General features: G+C 40.8%; 1 protein-coding gene across 5 annotated transcripts in view; it reads right to left on the bottom strand.

Moving 5' to 3' along the window:
• The window catches only part of Atp8a1 (ATPase phospholipid transporting 8A1), a 215,289-nt gene that overhangs the window by 33,475 nt on the left and 155,572 nt on the right, over window positions 1-26,242 (bottom strand). For all 5 annotated transcript variants that reach the window (XM_051198447.1, XM_051198445.1, XM_051198446.1 and 2 more), the window contains 5 exons: window positions 13,000-13,183; window positions 12,795-12,905; window positions 7,519-7,593; window positions 7,293-7,415; window positions 3,253-3,331 (listed from right to left, as the gene is read on the bottom strand). In XM_051198447.1, the coding sequence (XP_051054404.1) occupies window positions 3,253-3,331; window positions 7,293-7,415; window positions 7,519-7,593; window positions 12,795-12,905; window positions 13,000-13,183 (572 nt within the window). The remainder of the gene's footprint in view (window positions 1-3,252; window positions 3,332-7,292; window positions 7,416-7,518; window positions 7,594-12,794; window positions 12,906-12,999; window positions 13,184-26,242) is intronic.

Raw genomic sequence — 26,242 nt, 5'->3', positions numbered from 1 at the left:
TTAAATTACTGGCTTTCATTCCTGGTCTTTGGACTCAGAAATGATGGAACATCCTCAGAAGTTTCAGGGTACATGCTTTATAGCTATCAGTATTTACCAAATCAGAAATTAAAACAGAACATTAAAAAGTCTGTAATTTATCTAAAAATAACAGTAATAAACTCAGTGTAAACTCATATAAACACGTTTTATGAAAAACAACTATTTTCCTAAACAAAAATGAGTGAGAAAATTGGCATCATTTTATTTTAATCTCCTTAATGTTCAGAATCTAACAGAATACAGCTGGGCTCTCACATGTTGCTTTGGTTACAATATTTCAGAGAAATACGGATTTGTAGAGATATACATGGAGTTATGATGGGTGTGTCTGTGTTTATTTCGGTAATCTTTTCCAATAATTCTTTTATACTACATCAAAACTCAACAAGCTATTTTCTCCCCAACCCCCACCCCCCCCAGAGGTAGGGGTGTTCTTTGATTTTATTTTTTAAAGGGCAGTTGCCAGTATGGAATCAGAAACTCCACTAGTGAACTCCGCATACGAGGTCACATTAAAATCCACTGGTCATGTGGCGCCACACAAGACGGCAATGGTGTGTGTGTAAGCCTGTGGTTCGACTCATGAAGTGAACACTCAGTTCCATACACAGTGCAAGCCACTGAGCTCGGAACAGCAGCAGTGGTGCTTTCATGTCTGCCCAGCCTGTCTCCTGGAACTCTACCGAGACACACCAGCGTTCAAGGGTCAGTCAGAGCACTGGCCCACAGTTCCTTCAAGGGCAGCCTTGAGTGAAACTGGCTAGATATGTACGCAGTGGAGGATGAGAAGGCCAGCCTCACTGCCATTGTTCCCACCGAAGCCCCAAGTGTCTTATCCCACACTGTTTCTAACAGACAAAAACTGACTATTACAAAAATTGATCAAATACTCAAATTTTGACCCCACAGACTTCCAAAAGCTCTCGAGTTTTGTAAGACATTTATAGACGACTCTTGGAACTGTTTCACTAAAAGTGACTGTTGTGTTTTCTATACTTTTATGGACTCCATTTTTTCCATCCTTTCAAAGCAAAACAGGTCATCCAATCCTCAAGCACTCACTTAAAAGCAGGAAAAAGGGGAAACAATTAAAAGCCCCCAACAGCAAACTGGGAACTCAAAGTCTATGCTACCTATAACTCGCTCTTTAAGGAAAAAGCCAAGGGCCCTTGAGATTCATCTGGATTTAGTTTCCCCAGGCAGCGGCTGCTGGGGATAGCGGGGCTGACACCGGCTGACGTGGACTGTTTCCCAGGAAAACACAGTGAGAGATTTGGCATGTCTAAAGTATATTGTATGCTGTTTGGCTTGGCTTATTTTTGATATTAAATTTCCTTTTTCTAGTTTAGGATGTTGAAATAGTAGTTTCACGGATTGGCGATATCTTGCTTTTAATTCTTATGTTGATTTTACATTTTGAAAATTAACTTTACTTGGTGGATTTGACTGAGGTCAGGATATCCTGAATTGTACCCTGGACTTCAATATTTGATTGCTTCATAAAGCAGAAACAACATAATATACATCAACTGATTAGTGGGTAACTAAAGGGTGGTTCATTTATGCAGTGGAATATTATTTAATCAGAAAAGGGAATGAAGTACTGATTGGTATTGCAATGTGGAAAAGCCAAGCTTATGTACATAATTCCATTTAAATGACATGTTCAAATAGGCAAGTTCACAGAGATAGAAAAATCAGCGGTTTCCAAGGGCTATGAGGAGGCTACAGAAAATCAGGGAGTGACTGCTAATGGGCATATGAATTCTTTCTGGAGGGTGATAAAACATTATGGCATTGGCATTATATGATGGTGATATTTGCATAACTCAGTGACGATACTAAAAAAAAAAAAAAAAAAAAAAAAAAAAAACCACAGAACAGTGCATTTTGAAAACTGTAAATGTTGCATTAACTTAATTATACCTCAATAAGAACACAAACTATTTCCCATGATCTTGAAATTGAGCAGTGTTTACTGTTACAATTTCCTGAGTAATTGACAAAGGGGATTAAAAGGCTAGGGCAGAAGCCCAGCACTTTCCCTGGAATGCTTAGGCTTTCACACTGTGAGGCACAGTAATCCAGCCACAGCTGACTGGGTACCTATGAGAAGCCAGGCACTGTTGTGAGCACAGCAAATATCACCAACCTGACTCACTCCTCAGTCTGCTGAGGTTTAGAGGAGAAAGACATGCAGAGAGGGCAAAACATGAAACCAAGCAAGGCAAACGGTGTGCAGACCTAAGACTGGGTGCGGCAGTCTTGGGACAGGGGTGACCTAAGGGCACTTCTGTGCACAGCCTCTCTGGGGAAGAATACACAGGTCTTTGGAGGTGGCAAGTGTGGTAAGCCTTGAGGTACTTAGATTGCCTGATGTTTTATCATTCTGGAAACCCATGTTAAAGGAGTTGTACAGGGACAAGAACAGGCAGTGTGGTGTCATGCTAGCACTCATGAGTACTTAGGTGGTAGGATTTGCCTTTACTTTGAAAGGACTGACAGCTACTTGAATGGAGAAGGAGCCAACCTTTTTGAATCTTGCAGCCTTGGGGCACAGCACTGAAGAGCCAGCAACTTCTTTAGCACTCCAGGGAAGAGGTCTGCCCAGAACTCAAAGCAGCAGGCTAGGCACGACAGACACCCTTCCTCCCTGAGTGGTCACTTCATCATTTTTATGTACATAGGAAGTATGCCATGATTCTCTCTTTCAAAATTGATGGGATAAAATTACTCCCTTGAAACTAGCCAAGAGAAAAAAAAAAAAAAAAAGCCCACACTCCAGGATGAAGGGGAAAACATATTAAAAACGTCAGCTCAAGTTCACCTGAAAACACTAGCCCAGCCGATGAGGCTCAATTGAACGTGCTCTATATAAGCCTCGCGCTACCATAAAAAGATGACATGAGACACCGGCACTTACTATCGTCGCAGCATCTGCTTGCAAAGGACAGAAAAGTCCTCAAGTTTGCAAGTTTGGGAAGCATGAGAAGAAGTAAAGAAGGGCTTTGCATAGATTAAATCGCTTGACTCCTAAAGGAATAATAAAAATGTCTGCTGTGTGCATAACTTCTGGATGCACAACATTTTAGATTAAGGAAAATGCCATGGAAGGAAACAGTGCCATAACTTTGACCGTGCATAGACAATGAGTTACTTTCCTAAGATGGTGAGACACCACCTCTTTGCATTCATATCCTTTCTACTTACCATACTGAAGGGCTTTTAGTGGGAACCAAAACAGAATAACTGAGTGGAAGAGGCCATTCAAACAATGAACCCAGAAAACCTGAGGGAAAACAAGAATCCATGAGAACCGTTTGCGATAAACTCGTGCTGTGACCTCTGACCTTCCTTTTTATCTACGAGCTAGATGCACAAAATGTGTTTCTGCCGGGGCCACCACTGTGAATTAATAGAACTGACAGACACTCTCTGCCTTAGACGTTCATGGGTCATTTATTTATTTTTATGTTTCTCAAGATGTTTTTTCAGCTTCACTTGGAATTTTTTTTTCTACTTAAAAAAAGAAATCCACTATCAAAAGTTTAAATTTCTGCCCACTAGAAGGAAAAAAAAAATCTTATATCAAATGCAGATCCTGGAATTTCTTACACTGGGATTCTTTTCATAATTCTAGAAGAATAGAGCTTTACAAGGCTATGACTGGGAAGTTCACCCTCTTTCCTATCCCACTACTCTGCAAATGTTTCAGTGGTACAAGTATGTAATGCTGTTCCCTCTCTCTTGCAATAGACATGCACATTCATAGACTGCAAAAAAAAAAAAAAAAAAAAAAAAAAAAAGATAAAGTCTAACATTTAGATTATATATTCATTAAAATAAAGAATTGTGACCATGTCTGAACTTATCAAAGGCTTTTACAATTGTTTAACATCTGTCAATACCAAGTTTCAGACAATCACCACAGCCACTTAACAGCCATTACTTTTTATGTCTTGTGTATTACGGATAAGAGAGCAGGCATCATTGGGACCTGGAACAGAATGTGAAAGATTGAGTTATAGAAAACTGCTTAGAAGCTTTATGAGGCCCCAAACAGCTGTAGTTTCATCATTTGAAACGGCTTCCTGCAAACAAAGCTTAATGTTAAGTACAATTGGCATGTATTAATAGTTTTAAGCTGTTCAAACAACAGAAATTAAGTTGCCTGCCTCCCAAAATTTTCCACTGTGGTCTCAACCTCCTTTGTTAGTTCACCCAGCCACACTGGGTTGTATGATCCAATTTACGCTCCAATACTTTACACATTTGAACTTGTGTTACTCATTAACCTTTGCTGCTTCTCCTCACTGTGTCATTACCACAGGTTTTTATTTGACAGAAAGCACAGGTGGGTGCAAGAAAAATTAGTTCTACTTTTCCATTTTCCTGACTGATACTTATTGTCACATGCTAATCCTTTAACCCCTGTCACGACCTCAGAACCTCCGACCCCTTTTACCATAACAAACGTAAGCCTCATCATTCAAGGGAACAATGCTTCCACACTCGGGACCCTCGGCAACCGCTGTGTAGACAACTATGCATTTTGTAACCATTTGTTCCTGAATTTTAAAACATTTAGATGGAATGCAATCAAACAGTTTCGCTGAAATCATTTGCCAAAAATCTATAAGCCCTAGAAATATAGATGGCAAGCTTAATATATAAGCTAAATACATACTCATAGAGATATGGGACTTGTGTAGCCCAGCTGAGTTGATCTGGAGTTTTCTAAATGATTGGGCCCTATATATACTGAAGTATTTTTTCAACAAGAAAAGCTAGAAGGAAAAAGTTACTCTTCCATCAACACTGCATACTACCCGTTATGCCCTTTTCCTGACCAAAAACTGTGCCCGTAACTGTCATGTGTTGAGGGCCTGAGAGGGTAGAGCTTTTCAGGAATGACCGGGTAATCCTGGGAGGATCAATTCATGTTTTCATTCAAGAGGGAGTCGGTCACATTTGTGGCTGGAAGCTAACTTCTGAGATAGCATCACAGAGCCCAAACTATGGGAGACAAGGGCCTGTAGCTGACTTTGATAAAGCCCACTAGGCTGGTGAGAATTGTTGCCAATGTACCAGTCTGCACTTGGCTTCCAGATCACTTTTTTTTTCAGGAAAACAAGACCTCATGGCCATTGCATATGCCTTGACCATAGTCTTTCAGCATTTGAAAATGTTCACCGTAGATAATGAAAACCATGGCAGCAATGTGGGGAGAATCTGATACAAATTGTTAACAATAAATCAATAACCTAAAAAAATAAAACATTAAAATGTTAACTTAGACATTGTATACTATGAAGAGAAAGAGTTTTAAGAATATACCACTACAAATACAGTTCAGAACCAGTGATACAAATTAGGCAAGCTTAGAGATGTTTGGTGTTTTAAATTGACCAGTTTCAATTATTTAACCTGAAGCTATTAAGTTATATGCATGTGTGCCACTGGACATCCATGAAGTCTGTCCATGAAGACTGAGTCTCAGAAGAAAAAATAATTTCCTGGTTACACACTCAACACTATCATTTATAGTTCAGAGTACAAAGGCACCAAAACACCTGTTTCACTTTTTCTTGGTATACTGAGAATAAATAGCACAGGAGAGCTTTATGAGTTAATACATATTAAATGTTCCTATGCTACATGTCTCTAAATTAAAAAACTGAATTGCAACTATATCTAAATGTGAATAATTTACTACGAAAACATACACTATATTAAGTGGAAATGATTTAGTAAAAGGACATTATTCATTTGTTTCTAATACTAATCAAATACATGACTATTAGGGTTTCAAAATGGCATCTACCTTGGTTGTTGCCATTTTAAATTCATCCCCTCAATTACACTAAACAGAAACTCGAATCATTGCATAATACTAGTGTGGAAACATGTTAGAATACACACTTGCATAAAAGTGAACTATGTAGAAATGAAGTCTTCTGTTGCTGGAATAAATAAATATTCCAGATCACCGAAGATGTCAGTAGCCTATGATGTGTTAGGTTGAGTACGAGTCCAAGCTCAGACATCCATCAGCAGATGAATGGACAGTAAAAAATTGGAACATTTATGTGGTGGTAGGTTTTCCTTCAGCCATAAAAGAAAATGAGCCCATGAACCTTGAATAGAGTAGGATGGAACTGGGAAATATTATATTCAGTGAGATGGCCCAGGTATGCTCTTAGATTCTCATTTTTAAAAAAGCCTAATTATTGATTCTTTGTGGGTTTCACATAATGCATCTCCGACTCCGCCCTCTGTCTCGGGAACACTCACCGCCCATGGCTTCTCATTGTCATGCATGTATGTTTAGGTGAGAATGTGTACAGACTGAGGCTAGGAAACTAGGGGAGGCTCAGGAAAGGAGAAAGGCTTGAGGAAGGGCAAGGGAGATAGGAAAGTACAGGGGGGACACCTGGGGGAAGGCTGAAAGGGAGGTGGGGAAGGGGGACAAAGAGGGTCAATCAAAATAATCACATAGGAGAATGCCATAGGGAAACCTGTTACTTTTTATGGTAAAGACACTTCTTATGCTAATGAAGAGAAGAAAAGCAAAGAACAACTTTCTAGATAAAAACAAAACAACAACCCCGGCAAACTACAGTTTTAGGTGAAATGCTGGACCATTCATCTTGTGTGTTTAATTTTAAGCTTCAGAGCTACCAAGTAAACAAGAAGTTTCTTCCTGAAAGCTATAGTTTTAATGCCGGATTCAATCACTCTAAAATTTTAATGAGAACAACAGAGACTGGGAGTGAATCGCACAAGTACAGCCAAGCCCTGTCAGCCCTAGGTGACTAGCTGGTGAGAAGTGAGTGATTTCCAACACTGCCTAAAAGGACAGTGACATGGCCGGGCAGGGCACATCTACTCATTGCTGCCCCAAGAACCCGGTTGAAGAGTGGTTTCATTTTAATTTTGTAACCTTAAAAAAACAAATACAAAAACAAAAACAAAAAACAAACCCAAAAAACCCAAACAAACAAAAAAACCACACACACACACACACACACACACACACAAATCCCAACAAACAACAACAACAACAACAAAACCCCTAAACAATCCAATCCAACCAACAAAACTTCTTCACTCTCCATATTTAGAACCTTCACATATATGACTTGCCACACTTGGTACCCTGGAGTGCTTGGCTGAGGCAGGCTGGACGCCCCGAGCTTGCAGCAACAGAGAAAACCCCTCAGCACACATAAGAGGACACCAGCTCCTACCTTGGTGTTGAAGTCCAGAGCGTTCTGAGACGTTTTGTACAACTCAGGGTACTTCAGCATGTTCTCCTTTCTGCACGATCTCTCAAATATTCCCAATGTTAAGGGAGGCATCGCTGTAAACATCTAAAGTGACATACTGCTTGTTACATCACAGGGCCAGATGATGACTATCACAGTTATCTTTAGTAGTAAACAAAATAGGAATTATCAAATGTGCTCAACTCACCACATTATAAAGCCCTATGCACCATCTCTCAAAGAGGATCTGTCCAGAGAAGCCATTGACAAAGGCAAACCAGATCTAGGAAGAAAGCAAGCCCCAAGGCCCAGATTAGGACTCAGAATTTCAACACATCGAACCCTGAAAAGCAGCACCAATGGATTTGTTCCTGGGTCTCCGGACAATGACATTTCTTGTCTTTTGACTTAAAGGAGGACTTACACTATATTGCTGCCATTTGAGACAGAATTTGTTCTGTTTGCCAAATCTAAATATCTATGTGGGCAAGCGATCACAGATTAAAAAAAGATATGATCTTGTTTCTACACGTGAATATATTTACAAGGCATTAAACTTTCATTAATTCCCCTTTCAAAGTCCCTGGAAGGATTTAGTTAAAGTTTATTTTTTACTCTAGATGTTATACTTACTTATTTAGGATGCAATTTCCTATAGTAATAGAATTATCATTTTCTTCTGTGTCATGAGTGTAGTTTATATAAATAATACCACAGGTTTATTTTACTTGAGACCAACTGTATATAGCGTCACACCCTACTTCTTCCCCTTAACATTACAAAGGGCATTTGAGTTTCCACAATTCCTTAGCACACTGCTAATGGATTCAGAATTTCTGCAATGTGAAGATTTAGCTGGCTCAACAGCTCTTGCTATCAGAAATGATTCCTAATTGAAACAGTACACATCTTCCTTTTCCCTTTAATACATTAAATATGTTTCCTTTTGTTTTTCTACAGTTCTTGATAATTATTGACATTGGGATGTTAAATTTGAATTTACATATTGAAATCTTTTAAACTTAAAATTTAAATTTTTAATTATTTGTAGTTGTGTGAGTCTGCACATGGCTATGTGCATGACTGCAGGTACCCGAGGAGACCAGAGGCACAGGTTCCCCTGGAGGTATAGTGACAGATGGTTGTGAGTTGAACTTCAATTTTAATGCTTGTATAAAGTCAAATCTTTGATTACTAGAACATAATGTTTTCATATGTTTGTAATTTTCCTTGAAAGAGAAACCCTAACTTGGGAAACAAAATTTAATAGTAGTATAGTTTTATTCAGTGTATTTGAAACAAATATAAAATTAAAGTGATTACTGGCAATACCTTGAAAAAAGAATGCATTTGAAAAAGCCAACCTAAATATAATTAAAAATCAGGCAGACTTGGAAAAGAAAGAAGCCTGACCCAGCAAGAAGATTACACATGCACACAGTACAGTGAGAAGAATTTCTTGACTTACAGCTCAAGAGAGCACATAGAGTCACAGGAACCCGCTACACTTCATGTTTCGTTTAACCTCGTTGTGGAAGCATGAACTGCTACAAATTTGACATTCATCACTATGAACCCAGGACACCCCTGTCCCTGCCCCCACGCCACATGCACAGTTTCTGTACTGGCCTTCTTCGTTTTTATAGTGGAAGGGAATGGTTGAGCAAGTATTAATAGTGAATGTCTCCAAATCAGTCTAATGGACTCAATCAGGCTCACATGGAATAATTAATGCTAAATGCATTGTTAAAACATTGATACTGTGTAAGTTTGTTACTAAATTGTTTATGGCCAATAATTATAGAGGTGAGTGGCTCCCTTTAGCTTTATTTGCATGTAACATTCTATTGCTAATTTAAGCACCATGAAATTAGATTTTAAGACTCTCTTTCAAGTCAATGAACAGACAGAAAGTTTCAAACACAAAAGAACTCACAAACTAGCAAGTCTGCATTCAAAGTGTATTTAAAACATATATAAACATACTGTGTTATAATAGAAAACATTTAAATGGGAATTAACACATTTTTGCCACTGTACTTTCTGGATGAAAGGTGTGTGACATGTGCTTAGAAATTTATCCTTTGTTTTCCAAAAGGTCCAAGAAAATGGACTGGAATGTTTAGATAAAGGAAGAGTCTTTACATAAATAGTGTGGTATTCATAAGTTCACACTCTACATTTCTTTTAAGGAGAATGAGAAAGTCCTTGACAGGGAAGTAGTCTACCACTGTTAGGTTAGTCTGAGATTTGCAGTTTAAGCCATATCTTAGAAACACTCTCTAAGTAAGACAGAACCTGAATTACCATAAGCACATAGCGTCCTTCCTTTCATCCAACCAAAGCCTTGGATGCCAAAAGCAAGCATCAGGTCTCTGGGGGCAGTGCCCAGATGATTTAAATTCCCAGGGAATTTACTTCCCAGCATAGTGCACTGGGAACAACACCTTATTGGCTTTAATGACTTTCTGCAAAGGGGAACGGCTACATTGTTTTGGGGCCTAAGAAAACCTAGGTGCCACCAATTGTCTTAAAGGAAAGCTTCTTTTTGTTAGGGAGGGATCAGAGGATTCAGAAGGGGAAAGAAAAAGTTTTAGAATGAGCCAATAATTTAAGTGAACACCTACAGCCACTGCCATGCAGCGACCCCGAGCAAGTTTTCTATTGCCACCTGCTGAACCTGTCTCTGTCTCTGTCTCTGTCTTTGTCTCTCTCTCTCTCTCTGTGTGTGTGTGTGACTGAGAGAGAGAGACAGAGAGAGAGAGAGATCACAATTTACAGCAATGGAGGAGTGAGCTAGTGACGGCCCTGGCAGGACAACTACAAGAAAGCAGTTTTTGCTGATAATCTAGCACACACTTTGGGTTTAAGGCCCTTCTTTATGAATTCTTTTCCAAGCTCTCCCCCTCCCCCCGCAGAGGCGTGTCAGCTAAAGCCCCACAGACATTTTCCTGATGGAGCACTTCTGCATATTAAGCAGCAGCTTGCAGAGAGTCAGTGCAGTCCCTGCTCCCACGCTCGATCAGCACAAAAACAGAAAAGAGAGATCCGAGACTGGCAGTTGTCCTTGCTGGAGACATTCAATGATGTGTTTTCTGCCTATTCATTCTGAGTATTGACATGAGCCATTAACATCTGCAGAACTTGTTTTAGCTGGCAGAAGTTGGGTATGGGTGGGGTATGTGTGTAGGAGACATTTAAAAGTTCAATCCATGTCCAAGGCAGTGGAATTATATTCAAAATATGTTTTCAAAAGGTGCTACCAGAAAAATAAAAATGAAGTTTCTGGTAAAGTTTCTCTCTCGCTTCGTTTTTAACCTGTTAAGAATGTAATCGGTGTTAAATAGCTCATGTAGAGGCTTTCCATTCAATTCCAGGACCATTTAGGACTGGGTAATCACAAATCACACAGTTCTAGGTTTGAAACACAGTGTGAGACTTCATTTTCACTTGAGTTAAACAAATTTTAAGTTTCCTCATCAGTACCTAAGTTTTCACACTTCACTGTTGTTGATATACATAAAAAAAAAAGACTGTCAACTAGTGTATACTAAAATATGAGCTTATTTCATTAAATATATACTTCATACACAGCTACATGCTGACAGGCCTTAAATTCTTGGTTTAAAAGTTTTAAGTGACTAATAGATGACATAGCCTGTAAACCTCAAAATTATGTGTCAATATCCCAATCTAACTTGTAACAAGAATTCTGACAGAGGTAACTGAGCCAACTATCTAGTACTTTCCAAGGAACACAGCCGATGTGGAGTAAAGTATCTCTGGTGTAAAATATAGAGCTTATTTCCATAAAGAAGTGGGTAGGCCAAGTCCTTCTGACAGATGCATAGAAATGTCCATGGAATGGAGGGCAAGGTGGCACAGACCAACATCTGAAGGGAGCCTCAGCAAATCTGTGGGGATGTGGGCAGGCCCTCAGAAGAGTAGAGGAGGGAATTTCCCTACTTATCCATGTTCCTCACAGCTGTTCAGAGGGATGCAAAACTCAGACTATCTAGAGGACCATTATTATGATATGGTTTCTGAAGACCTAGGGGCCGGATATTAAAAACTGTAGGGAGCAGAGAAGTCCCAGTGAGTGAAGTATTGGTGATATGGGCATAGTCACATCAAGGACTCCTGGAGAAAATGGCAAAGCCTTTCCTCTGGGGTGAGGCTCCCCACTGTTTATTGGAAACATTGTCTGGGAGCTCCCTGAGCAGGAAAGTATGGCAGGTTAGCTTAGCAATCTGATTCTCCAGTGCCTTGATTACAGACACATGCTGCACCATACCCGCCCTTTCTACATGGGCTCTGGGATTCGAACTCAGGTCCTCATGCTGACAAGTAACTACTTTACGAAGTGAGGTCCCCAGTCTAAGACCTCATTTGTAAGATGATGCCATATTTGATATATGGAAAGAACCTAGAATAGAATATTTTAGGGAAATTCCTTATCCAAATCTTGTTATTTGCTAAGCTCTGAAACCAAAAAAGATGGATAACAAAGGGTAGCTGTGGGTAACAGAGAAGACCTAAGACAGTGGTTTTCAACCTGTGGGCCACAACCCTCTTTGGAGTTGACCTACCCTTTCACAGGGGTCACATAACAGATAGTCTGCATAGCAACAGTTTACATTACAATTCATAACACTAGCAAAATTATAGTTAAGAACTAGGAATGGAAATAATTTTATGGTTGGGGTCACCTCAACATGAGAAACTGTAGTAGAGAGCTGCAGCATTATGAAGGTTGAGAGCCACTGACAACAAGAATGCCAGACAGCTAAACTCAGTGACACTGTAGTGTACCTCCGATTGCACTCAGGTGCCTCCCCTGGACCAGAACTAACCATTATCTTCTTCTCCACTCTGCCATTCCTGACTTTAGCTGATTATTTCCCCCATCATCAGTATCGTTAGTTTTTAAATACAGTTTTCCATGTGTTCTACCCCTCAACAGTAGTCTGAAGAAATTCTGTACATGTTCAAGCTTTATAGTCTTCAGTTTTAAAAACCGAAGACACGACTCATTAGCAATTCTACCTCAACTTTCCACCAAAGTGACCTAAGACTTTTAGCTAGTGTCTAAAATTGATGACCATTGGCTGACATCTTATTTGCTTGAGCACATTTAGAAGTTAGAAAAAGTGAACAAGTGACTAAGCAGTTAAGAACACTGACTGTTCTTGAAGAGGACCAGGGTTTGAATCCCCATGGTGCCTAACAACCATCTGTAATTCCAGCTCCAGGAGACCCACCCTATTGGCACTGCACTCACATGGTGCTCAGACAGACAGACACACAGGCAAAATACCCATTCACATAAGACAAAAATAAATCTTAAAATTATGTTTTTTTTCCTCTTAAATTGTAAGGGAGAAGATGAAGCACTCATGAAAACAACGAGAAAGATCTCCATAAAGATAACAGTTAGAATTATGAGTGATGGGGCAGGACCAAGTTTAACAAGATGCTACCTACCTCAATGATGTAGAGCACAATGTTCTTGTAGAAGCAGTATAGGATGCACTTGGATACTCGGTTGTAATTCCAGGCACCATGAACCATCAACAAATTCTTCAAATACTTGAACTAGGAGAGGGATGAAAAGACATTAGTATTTTCCTCTTTGCTGGCAGCTGATGGATTAGCAGTACTGGTATGTTTCACAGCCTTGAGGCTTTACCTGAGCTATGGAGTAATCTGAAGAGTTGGCTGCCTGCAAACCTTCATTGCCACTTATCCCAACACCCACATGGGCCGTCTGTATCATGCTAACGTCATTTGCTCCATCTCCAATGGCAAGTGTGATGACTTTGACTTGTTTCTTAACCATCTCGACCACCTCAGATTTCTGAAGAGGAGAAACCCTTAAAAAACAAACACAAAAACAAATGATCAGTCACCTCTGTTTCCCAAAAAAGGAAAATTTGAAATGCTGTAATTTTTTGATCAATAAGTGAAGCAAAACATCTAGGTGGATGGTCCTCAGATGAAACATGATGGAAGGATTGCAGATGGTTGGTTCTCTGCTAACCTGTCTGCTGCTTCAAGGGAAATTCATAATGAAAAGATAACAAACGTCCCAGAAACAAATCTGTAGGTGATATCCAGGAGACATGTGATTTGTTTAGTGCCAGCAAGTGACAGCAGACATTTAATTCAAAGAGAAGGCATAAACAGCCATTGAGGGGCTAAAAGACAGCTCAGTGGTTAAGAGGACATGTTGTTCTTACAGAGGATCAGGATTCAGTTCCTATCACCTATTCCCAGCACCTATATCAGGTGGCTTACAACTAACTGCCTGTGACTCCAGCTCCAGGAGATCTGACACCCTCTTCTGGCCTCTGTGGGTACCTGCCTCTCACATGCACATTGTTCACTGCACTGTATACACATAATTAAAAAGTAAAATGTACCTCAAACAAACAAACAAACAAACACAAACAACCAGAGAATGGTAACCAGTCCAAATAATATCTAGGTTCTATTCAGTGTCTTGAAAGCAAAAGCTTTTAAGCTTCCAAGAGCTGCTCATATGTAATGTAAAACAACTGAAAACTACTGAAATTAATGGTAGAGAGTTGGCCAGCCTTTCAACCTGTTCTCAGACACCACTGTGAGTCTCAAAAAAAGTAAATATCAGATGCTAGAACACAGTCCACAGGCTCCATTTTCTTCCAGAGGCACAGACTAACAAGCATGCAGAAATCAAACAGCCTTTTCTGCAAACATGGACCAGGAACAGAAGGCATCAGCGTTTATGCTAACATCACATTTGGTATTAAATTTGAAGGTTTTTCCATGCATCTTAAAAAGCCATTTTAGAAGTAAATGCCAAGATAACGACAGAAATGTTCTAAGGCAGAGAGCTTCAGCGGCACAATTAACTTAATCTATTGTCCATACTGCGTTGGAAATAGGAAGACAGGGAGACTAAACAGTGAGTCAGTCCAGACAACTATTAAGATAGCAATTAGAGCCGGGTGTGGTGGTGCACACTGGTAATCCCAGCACTTAGAGGCTGATGCAGGAAGAGGGTCAGAAGTTCTAGGCCAGCATGGGCTACATAGCAAAGTCCTGACACCTACAGGGATAAGAAGTAACCAAGGTATAAAATGCTAGTGCACAGAAATGTCTTAGAGCTATATCATCATTATCATCATATTGCTGTCATCATCATCATCATCACCATCATCTGGAGACATCTGAGGCAGTGTCAGCCCAAGTTGGACTTGAATTAGCTTTGTAGCTGAGGCTCTGGCCTAGAACTCCTAACCTTTTGACTTTTCCTAATACGGTCAGGTGCCAGTCTGCCTCACTCAGATAAATCCTTTATTAAGGTAAGTACCACAGGTGTGTAACAAACACTTGCCGAAACATCTCACAAATTACTTGTTATCCTTTTTGAAAACAAAGGCCACTTCATGAATGGATATGTGTTCACATTTACACTTGATTATGCTGATAATTCCCAGCAGAGGGAACTCTGCACAAACACATGCCTCACTGTCCTGAGGGAGTAAGCTACCGTAGCTCTGACTCCTGTCTGAAGTTGGAGATTTGCAGCTTGAGCTGGAGTCACTGGTCCAGTTGACACCTCTGCATTCTTAGTGGCTGATCCAGAAAAGGGGCAGGTAAACAGCTGCTGTGTCAAAGCATTATTTTTAATTTGTGTCTTTGGATTTCCTTTTGGAGCCTGGCAACAGTACAAAATAGCACAGCTCTGAACTCAACCAGAGAGTGAGTATCAAGCTACTAATGGCTCATTTAAGCGTCTGCCTCCATTTTTCTTCAAAGCAATTTTCATTCCATTTTCACGTTTTATTTAATTTTTCTTAACAGGCTAATATCAATTGGTAAGTCCACTGGCACTAGGCCAAGGTTTTACACACAGACTATGGCTGACATTTACTAAATTTCAGAGAAGAATGCTCACCAGAAACACTATAGGAAGCAATGGAAATGGGCATGAATGAAGGGAAACATTTGAAAACATTTATCAAACTTCCTTTAACGGCTCCCAGTCTACACACATTATAAAATCACACTGTGGAGCTAGGACATTGTGGAGCCTTTTTATAAACTGGACCCACATAGTGAGCTAAAATGGTGACTTAAAGGAGCTTCAGAATAGAATTACACCAAACCTTTGGTCCCTTCTTCACCGTGATCACAAGCAGCGACTACTGTCTCTGCTTCACATGCTGGGTGATCTTCATTGTCACCTTAATGGACTTCAGAATCATCCAGGAGACACACACCTCTGGGAGGGCCCTGAGGGTGTTACCAGGAAGGCTTCACTAAGGAAAAAACTAGATGTACTGAGCTTCCAGATGGAATGAAAGGGGGAGGAAGCCGAAAGGCCACCCGAGGAACACCGGTACCATGCTTCCTGAAGGCAGATGTAGGTAGTGATGCTACTGGCCACCTCATGCTCCTGCCCTCATGTCACGTCCGCATGTCACCAGGCTTTCCTCACCATCATGTACTATATCCCTCGAACTGTGAAGCCCAACTCTCCTTTCCTTAAACATCCGTGTCAGGGGTTTTATCACAGAAATATAAAGTAATAGAACCTCCAGATGAAAATCAGGCAAGATGATGAAAATCCCCCTTGATGGGGATGACTAACTCAGGTATAAAGAAAAAAGAGTAGGAAGACCCTGAGTAAGAAAATGTTTGTTTAAGGAAAAAAAAAAAAAAAAAAAAAAAAAAAAAAAGAAAAAGAAAAAGAAATGGCACTAGAGTCAGGGGCACCCTCCAAAGCACATAGTAACTACAGCTAGCAAGGATACTCCAGGCTTAGAAGATTCAAGGAACAGTGAGAGTCACCATTTCTGCAGATTTTGGAAGCACAGCTGGTCAGTAAAATGATGTTGGATTTACAAAATGTAAAACACACATTCATCTAGTTCTGAATATGTATGTACACACTTGTGAGTTAGGGTCTGCAAACTTCTTTTGCCAGGGAAGCTACTGTTGAAATCCTGGATTTTCTATTGTTGCAGAAATCTCACCCATGAAGCACATGCTTTTTGTTTTGTAACATGAAGGATATGTTTTTTTTTCCTTCCTGGTTGATGATTATCTTACATGCATTTCTCTATATTCAAAAGTAAAATTGTCAAGCAACTTACACTCTTATTAAACCACCATACCTAGTTTTCTTAGCAACAACTTTCTTCAGGTTATTCCAGCGATCTGGCAAGTATTTAATTAATGGCAATTACTTTGGGATATACAACCTCAGTAAATACGTTACAGAATAAGCACGACTTGGAAGGCAGCAAGTCAGCTCACAGAGGCAGAAGAGCACGTGCACACCAGATCATGTCTAGGCGATGGCAAAGAGTACAGGGGCAGCTGGTGGCCATTCTAAGAGATGGGGGGGGGGGGGGGAGGGGTTCAGGCTAGTGAAACTGAAACTGAAGTCAGCTAAAATGATTTCCTACAGAGGTAGGTGTGTGTGTGTGTGTGTGTGTGTGTGCATGTGTAAATACAGCATGCATGGGAGATCAGAGGATAACTCTGAGTGTTGGGTCCTCCCGCTTCACTTAGTTTGAGCCAGGATCTCTTTGCTTTTGTTGCTCTCTGCTGGGTATGCCAGGCTAGCTGGCAGCAAGCTTCCAAGGGTTCCCCGTTCTCTGCCTCCCGTCTCACTCCAAGAGCATTAAGATCACACACACATGCTGGTGCTTCCAGATCTCAGACACACACACAGCAAATGCTTTACCCACTGAGCCCAGGTTGAGTATTCTTATTCCTCAAATCCAAACTCTGCAACTTTCTGGGTACCAATGTGATGTTAAAAATTCAACACCCAATCTCATGTGACAAGTCACAGTCAAAGCACATTGAGATGTATAAAATTATTTTCTGGCTCTGTGTTTCAGGCTTACGTTAAAATTTTTATACATGAAATATGAAGTAATGTTTATGAAATATGACTGAAAGTCATGTTTAGACTTGGGGCTCATCTCCAAAATACCTCATTATGTATAAACACATATTCCAAATTTCAGAACCCTACGTTCTGCACCATGAGGAACACAAGCATTTTGGAGGAGGAAACAATCATATGGGTGCTAATTTCAAGGTGTCTACTTGAAAAGCTGTTTCTTGCTATACAGGTTAGGGGTATGGGGGTATACAACTAAGCAAATGTATGTAACTCTCGGGCTTTGGCTGAGCTAATTCCTTGATAGGATGTACTGCAACCGGGAACTGTGAGTGAAACAAACATTTTCTCCCTTCAGTTGCTTTTGTTAGAATATTTTGTCAAAGAATCAGGAAAGGAAACTAAGACAAACGGGTATGGCATATAGCCTCTTGATAGTTTGCCTATACTTAGCAATTCCAGATGATGGAAGGTGCTTCCTTGACAAGGACAAGAGAGTTCATTTCAGATGAGGGAAAGCACACGAGGTAGATTTATTTCTTCACTTGAATTCCCCTGAGCATGGTCCTTCTACTGATTCGCTGCCAGCTCTCCAAAGGTTAGCACATTCCCCACCATAGATTCCTCTCTTGACTTCTGCACAAGCTTTTTGGAGTTGTACAGTTTCTATAATGGCCCAGAGCAAGCACACCAAGGAGCTAGTTAATTCTTCCTAGTGCTTATCACAAACTGAATGTCCAAGGCTGGGTGTATCTAAGTCTTCAGCTTTCTGCATACCAACAGTGACTAACTATAACCTGGAAGCATCATAACCATTTTTTCCCCAGATGTCTATAGTCTATACATTTTTATCTTTGTCCCACCTGTGGGTTTTCAGCAGACCTGAACTGATTCCCTACTGTCTTCCACAGCCGCCTCCATTGCGACTCCATTGAAAAGGATTACCGATGTTGTATGTGCTGCGAAGGTCTGCTTTTCTTCCTGTACACCACAAACAGAGGGTGGTCCCTTATGGCGCAACCCAGGAGTGAGCTGAATGCAGTATGCTTCTCAGATACTATTCTGGCTGCCCTTTCTCCACATGTTACTCATTATTGCTCTCATTTGTTATATAGTAACTTTCAGTGCCCTGTGAGCATTAGATCAGAGAGCACAGGGACGTTTTGTCATTCAAGCTAAGAAGTATATAGGTGGTCTATTTAAAAAAAAAAATGTTTTTATGTGTTTGAGTGTTTTGCCTGCATGTGTGTCTGGTGCCAGCAGGGACTAGAACAGGATATTGGAACCTGTGGAGTGGTGTTAGAGACTGTTGTGAGCCACCATGTGGGTGCTGGGAATCAAACTTGGGTCCTCTGGAGAGGAGTATCCAGTGCTCTTACTACTGGATCATCACTCCAGGCCTGGGCAGTCTATCTTTTATTTATTTATCTTATTTTTCATATCCATCCCAGTTCTCTCTCCATCCCTCCAACCCTCCCATCCCATTTCCCCACTCCACATGTAGGATAATGCCTTCCAGAAGGGGTCATCTAAATCTGTCAAGTCATTTGGAATGGGGACTAGGCCCTCCCTTCTTCCTCTAGGTTAAGGGAGTATCCCTCCATGGGGAATGTGCTCCCAAAGTCCTTTTGTGCACCTGGTTCCATTGTCAGAGGTCCCTTAGACTGCTGGGTGGTCTATCTTATACAGACTTGTACTCCTTTAGTGGGAATAACTGTCTTTCCGAATAGAACATGGATAATGATTATATGCACATGTATCTACACAGTTTAAAGAATTATGCAAGGACTTTTCATGGGTAGCCAAAAGACTTATACAATAAACTTAAAGTAAAGAACACTATATTATTGGTACAATTTTAAATGCTAGGTGGGATTATTTTGGGGGGGCTATCATCCTAAAATATAATTTAGTATGACAAATTATCATATTCCTTTTGGCCTCCCATAAAAGGTTAAAAAAAAAAACAAACAAACAAAAAAACACCCAACAGGAACATGGAAAGATATAGTGGCAGTTTCCATTGTGTTGCTGTGATAAAACACTCTTACCAAAAGCAACTTTGGGGAAGAAATGCTTCATTTCTATTTCTAACATCAAAGGAAGTCAGGGTAGCAACTCAAGATCTTGAAGCAGAAACCCTGGGGAATTCTGCTTGCTGGTTCACTTTCTGACTTACTCAACTACTCATACTTAGCTTTCTTATACAGTCCAGGATTCCTGCCTAGGAATGGTGACACCCACAGTGGGCTGGGTTCTCCTCCATCAATTAATAATCAAGGCAATTCCCCAAAGACAACACCCATAAGCCAGCCTGATCTAGGCAATCCTTCAATTGACATTCCCTTTTAGGCTGTATCAAGATGACAATTAAAGTTAACTAAGATAAACATATAAATTACCATAAAATGTTTTATACATGGAGTAACTGAACTTTGGTACTTATTAAGCTTGAGGTTCACTTCTGGCTGCTATTTAGAAGTCATCCAGGATGTGCTGTACTTTCCTTTCTTATTAACTTCCTAAGGCCTCGCTCTCCTGTGAATATCAGTCTATTCTCCAGTAAGCCATATTTGGTTGACTAATAACAGCATTACAAAAAGAGAGGAAAACCTAATTTAACCTTATTGGTTTCTTTGTTAACTAAAATTTGTTAGGTAGGTTCATTAATAATGTTTGGAGCTGAGAAGATGTTAATATGTGGCAAAATACATACCAAAGTTACATGTGTATGGGAACTGTGTGAGAGGCTCACAGAGGATTTATTACTGGAATGAAAACAGCAGCTTATGCAGCAAACCTTAAGGATATTTAGCATATAGAGCATAATGAAACATTCAACCAACTCTGTGGGAAAAAAAAAACTGTGCTATTCAAATAACCGATGAGTGAACACCCTCTAGCCTCCAAAACCAACATCTATTGATATTCTGTGCACTCAAAGGCACTGGAAAGACTTTACTATGTAGAGGCCAAGGCTACAGAAATAACATACAGATAGCTCTTCTCAGGGGAAAAAGAGAAACAGAATAGTAACTTCAAAAAATACTTTCTTTTCGAGGCACATTTAGACACACAGTTTCTCTTGCGGAGTGTACACATATATACAGGTAAAGCACCATGCCTTCAATTTCAATGGTTCAGATGGCACTGCAACAAGGGACTGTTCACATCGGCGGTGCATAGCTGAGTGCTGAGGTGTGCATACGGCACCGAAGCAAACTGAAACTGGCAAATATGTCTTACAAAAGGCACTCAAAAGAAAACTGCTCCTTGTGGGAAATTTTATTATGATGTTTCTAGCAAGAACATAGTTAGGCATAGCTGAAGGTCTGCATTGTAACTCAGTGGGAGAGTGTTTGTCTGGCATGCATGACTCCCTCGGTTCAATCTCAAGTACAGAGGAATTCTTCTCACGGCTACTCTCCAGGACACATCCTTCCTGTGGCAGAATGTTAGTTAAAGCTGACACAAACTCCTCTTGTACCCCAATCTGCAAGTTGTTCTTATGCCCTTTTCTCACCTCCCTGTGCTCTTGTTAACACATCTGTGTTTCAAAACCATCCTTCCTGTAGCATGCCTTTCCCTTTCTCTCCAATCTATGCCCTGTAGCTGCCAGAAAGTCTTGCCTACTGTTTGATCTGTTTTCTACACTTGGAGCTCCAGCTGAACTCAGAACTCAGACTTTCTTTAATCTTCCTTAAGTAACACTTATTAAAATGAAGATAACCACCCAAAACCCATCATGGGTTCATATGAATTCCTCCTCCCCTTTTCACACAGTAGGGTCCATAGGGTGAAAGATCATAGAAACATCATCCCACTTTATCATGTCCTTACCAAATCAGAGCTGAGAAAGCTGTAGGTAATGTAGGTGATTGCTATTTGGCTAAAGGCTATGAAAGAGTTCTGGTTTATCGCCTGGTGCCGAGCTTGGAGTAAACCTTAGTGGAGAGCTACAAGATTCAGTGTTCACAACTGATGAAAAGCAAATGACTCTTAAGAATCTGAATGTACTAAGATACACATGTACATTAAAAGTCAGCAAAAATACAAAACAGAAGGGATAAGTTGAGCAAGAGAAGATGTAATTTAAGAAGGATGGAGATGGAGTAGCTACTAGTAACGAACGACAGCATGAGGGGTTCCTTGGACACTGGCCATATTGGGGTGAGATGCATGTATATTTTGTGAAAATGTGCTAAGTATGCACATAGGTTTTACATACTTCCTAGTATAAGTAGCAGCAACTCTAGTGTGTAATGTGTGTCTGCACTGCTGAGGTGGTTTTTTTTTAGAGTAACCTGAAACTCTACCATACTGAATTACTTCAAGCAGCATTTGGTGGCTCTTAGGTTTCTTGTCTGTTCTTAGGCAGGTCACTGGAATGTGGACTTTTCTGGTGTAGCTCATCAGAAGTGGCTACCACAGACAACAAGCAACAAACAACTAGGGGTTGCTTCAACATCCCCTAGTAGAAATGGACCAGAAGAAGAAAGGAGCAAGGGCTGAGCTGAGGATTATGTTAAAGCCAAGTATGGGCATTTTATAAAGCTATAAATCCCACTTGGTGTGTCCTTTAGTCAGAGTTCTACCAAAGAAGCAGTCTCTCCTGAATTCCCAACATTTATTCAGATTTTCTTGGAAGTGAATATAGGGTTGACATTCATTAACGGTTTGTGTGTCTTCTCAAAGCAAACATCTGTTTGGCATCCACGGGTGTGTACAACTTCTTTTCTTTGAATGAGGAATGTCTGTTGACTATTACTGGCTTCATTTGTGTGTTGTAGCTACCTCTTAAGTAGAACATTTACTTGGAGGCGTCCTTGAGTTGAAGACAATCCCCAAAGACTCAGGAAGTGGATGTGCCTTGCCCTCCCCCCCTTTATTTAATACACTCCTGCTACAACAGAAAATATACAAAGCATCCCCTCAGGCCTCTTGTTGGCAGATGCCATTGAGCAGAGTAAGGTTTTGCCTGGGAATGTCACTCTAAGCAACAATATTCACTGAAGGCAAGTAGACTTCTTCTTTTTTTTTTTTTTTAAATCTACTTTGGGGGAAAATGGCCTAAAAGGGGGTTAAGCTTTGATTAGAGATGTTGCAAGTACAGAAAAATGCTTACTTCAATTTAACTTCTGCTTTCCAGGAGACATGAGTACATAAATTATGTGGCAGGACGGTGATTACTCGACAGTCTAAAAGCTGGAGGCTCTAAGCCAATTTTCAACCAACTGTCACAGAACATAAGTTTCAAAATATGTATAAACTAAACTGACAACTACAGAAAAAAAAAAGCAAGGCACTTTGAAAAGCTGGGTTATGTGAACTGATGAGGACCTCAGAGACCACAGTCCATTTAACACAGCGATGCTTCACTGTGGCCTCCCCACTCTTCTGAGGGATGGGTCAGAGGAAGAACAGCTGCATCCCCAGGCCAGGAACTAAGCAATGGGAGGTGCTGCCCAGCATAGACAAGCCAACAGAAGCAGAGTTCATCCAAAAACTGCAAGGGTGACAGGCAGGTCTCTGACCAGGAGCTCCCACACTGGGCGAGGTACCAGAGGAATGAACGCGTGTGAGCTTTCCTGGTTTCCACATCTCAGTAGCTCTTTTCTATCTGCTCTAGGCATCTGAGTATCCTGAAGGGTTTTATCCCTCCTACCTTCTTCTAGTCTCATCATTTTGCAGAGAGAATGATACTAGTTTCTAAGGTGTATCATTCCCTGAATCCCAGTCAAAACAGCATCATGTGCCAGGCAGTGATGTCACATGCCTTTGATCCCAGCACTCTGGAGGCAGAGGCAGGTGGATCTCTGTGAGTTAGAGGCCAGCCTGGTCTACAGAGAGAGTTCTAGGATAGCCAGGGCTACACAGAGAAACCCTGTCTTAAAAAAAACAAAAAGGAAAAACAAACAAACAAACAAACAAAACCCTCCCCCAAAACCAGCATTATGCTAATATACAGATGGTTAGGCTCAGGGTCAATGCATTAGCAACTGAAGTCAGGGATTGTTTATCTAGATTCTAGAACTCAGGCTGGCTCTCAGTTTCAGCTGTGTCCACAAATCTCCATGAATCCTAGAGCAAAGCTCGCTTTCCTGAGTTTCAAGTCAGTACCATCCTGCGTTAAGCATGTGTATTTCCATTGGAGGAGGTATACCAGAACTTTCTGTTGTTCTTCAAAAGCAGTTGAAAGGGCATGTCGACACATGTCTGTAATTCTACCACTTGGGATGGGGAGGACAGAGGGACAGGAATTAAAGGCTAGCCTAGGGTACATAGTGAGCTCCTGGAATACATGAGACCCTGTCTCAGACCAGCCAATTAAACAACCAAACGAATAACCAATGTATCTGTGATCATCCTAAGTAAGAAGCAGTGGGCAAGTGAGTAAAAGGGAAGACATATGGGAAGTGAGTGCATATGTTCCTATGCTGACAGCAAGAAACTTGTTATAGAGGTGGCTGCATGTTCTTTACTAGCTGATCTGGGTTATGGGGGTAAACTACCCAATAGTAAACACAAAAGCTGCATAGTGTCTGTGAACACATTGCTTGCTAGGCTGATAAAAACAAGACTACGTTCCACTGTTTTGACTTCAGACCATCTATCTATCTATCTATCTATCTATCTATCTATCTATCTATCTATCTATATCTCATGTATTTTTTTGAGGTACAACATGTAGCCCATACTCTGTAAACCAAAGCCCAGACTCAAATGCCTTGAATAATTCTGGGTTGGGGGGATTAGTTCTGTCTGCAACTAGTCCCCTCGGAAAACAGCGGTGGGTGAGGGATGAAATGACTACTGACAGAGGCCAGCAGCTTCTTTGAATTCAGTGGGAGGCTCTGGGGGCCAAGATCTCATCTTTGTAACTGTGGCAATTAGGCAAATGCTAAAAACTCTTTCTGCCCTGGGTGCTGATGTCAGAAGAAAGCTGATAGAGTCCTGAAGATGGAATGAATGGGGCACTCATTATCTGTTCTGGGAAGGCTTTCCTCGAGGCTCCAGGGGACTGCAGAGGACGGTTCTATTCTGAATTACCTTCATGTGTGTGGACCGACAAGCAGCAGGTTGGAAAGGAGTTTCAATTTGAAGGAAAACCTCAAAGGGGTTAGCATGGCATGAAGATACTTGGGAAACAGTATTATACAGCATTTTGAAATAATAGTCAATATTCATCTGAGCATTACTCTTAGTTTCCTGATGCTGGGCGATCATCATAAGAGAAATGAAGAGTGACCCTGGGGTTCATTCTCCAAGGGCCCTCCACAGGCTCAATCCACATTCCCAACCTGTGATAGGAACACCGTCATTACACTAGGGATTAGTACGAGGAATGAGAAAACATGATCTGTGCCAGCAGTTTAAATGTGAAGAGGCACTAGGCCAAGAAGGTGCACAGACATTAATCCAGCTGTGGCACGGACGTAATTATGGGTTTAAACCAGCCGCAGAGCCAGGCCAGAAGCTTCTCTTTAGGGAAATTCGTATGAAGGTAATTAGAATAATAATAATAATAAAGCCAAAGAAAGATATTTTATTAAAACAACAACAAAATCCTGACTAGAATCCAGTGTCTGCCATTCAAGGCCCCCAAACATTAATAAAATAGATGGGGCCAAGGAGGGAGGAAGCAGCCACACACATCTTTTAAACTCAGTGTCAGCACTAAGCTGCGTGGGGACAGCAGGCTGAGTCCCGCCCAGGATCTCTAGCCTGGAAGAGCTCTGGGTCCATATGACTTATGATCCTCTGGGACAAGGATCTTCAGAGAGAATTTCACAAGCACAGAACATATTTCGTCTCCCTTGACTCTGCTTTCTAGTGCTGAATTCTGTGGTAGGTCTTTTTGAGGAATGGTGGGAGGTACTGTGTTAAGTTCTGCCACCATGACTGCATCAGGGAAACTGGTCTCCTTCATCTTTCAGACCAACTGGTTCTGCTTAGTCTAGAGTGGATGGAGGCAGCAAGGAGAGCAGGCATCAAGTCATAGTTGTCCTGCCAAGGGTAATGCCCATGCCCAGCGCACAGTAGGCCTGTCTCTAGCTCAAGCTGCTTTATCTAACCATCACTGTTTTCTGGTCTGCAATCTGTTTCCGAGTAGCATCCAGAAGTTGTAACACTCACCAGCTTTTGAGCAATTGTCTGTTCATACTCACCATTCCATTAGTGAAAGTGACTGAATGGCTAAACATAGCACAAAATTATCCTGAAGGAAGATTGTGAGAGCTAAACATTGGTAAGCCCCTGTCAAGACATCAGCAAGAAACCAAGAAAAGTTACCATAGCCCCAGATTTTAAGATGCCCAAGCAAAAACAAGAGTAGAAGATAATCTCCATGTTTGTGATAAAGAACAGGTCTGTTATAAACACTAAGCATCTACATAATACATCACTCAAGAATCTCAGCCATATTGGTAATATCCCACAGAGAAGAAGAGATTCTATAGCTAAAATAACTAGATGCCCGAAGACATCAGGCAAGTCTTAATTCTCTGTGGATAATACCATTCTGTAGGTCAAAATGGCGCTTATATGTCCGTGATCCTTACAGGGTGTGGTTTGTATATACTCCAAGAAGTAAATTTCAGTGGAAATTCAAGACATACATATTAAGCAGCTAAGCTGAGATAAAAAATGGTTTAAAAGGAAGAACCTTCCTTTAGTAGTAAATAGAACTTTTAAAAGTAGTTAGAGCAAAGAAAAGAAAGTTAAGGGTGATGGCCAGAACACAAGCTGTGAAAAATTCCCAAGAAGCCCCACTCATGTTTTGTCTCCCTGGAAGAGAAAGTGAGTTAAGGAAGTACCAGCTGGCTCTGGATCCATAGTGACCGGCTGGTAAGATTCAGTCAGTGGATGACAGAGGAAAATCCCTAGCTGAGGTAACCTCCAAGAGAGGAGTCTGGGCAATGCTCCTGAGTACTTTAAATTTGGGGAGAACAGAATATTTCCTACAAGAAAGCCAGACAGGCTAGAACTAAGTGGTGTGCATAAAGGCACTTTTATGCATTAGGCTGTC

The sequence above is a fragment of the Phodopus roborovskii genome, unplaced genomic scaffold (genome assembly GCF_943737965.1).
Source record: "Phodopus roborovskii unplaced genomic scaffold, PHOROB, whole genome shotgun sequence".
Lineage (NCBI taxonomy): Eukaryota > Metazoa > Chordata > Mammalia > Rodentia > Cricetidae > Phodopus > Phodopus roborovskii.
This window is presented reverse-complemented; position numbering and strand designations above follow the sequence as displayed.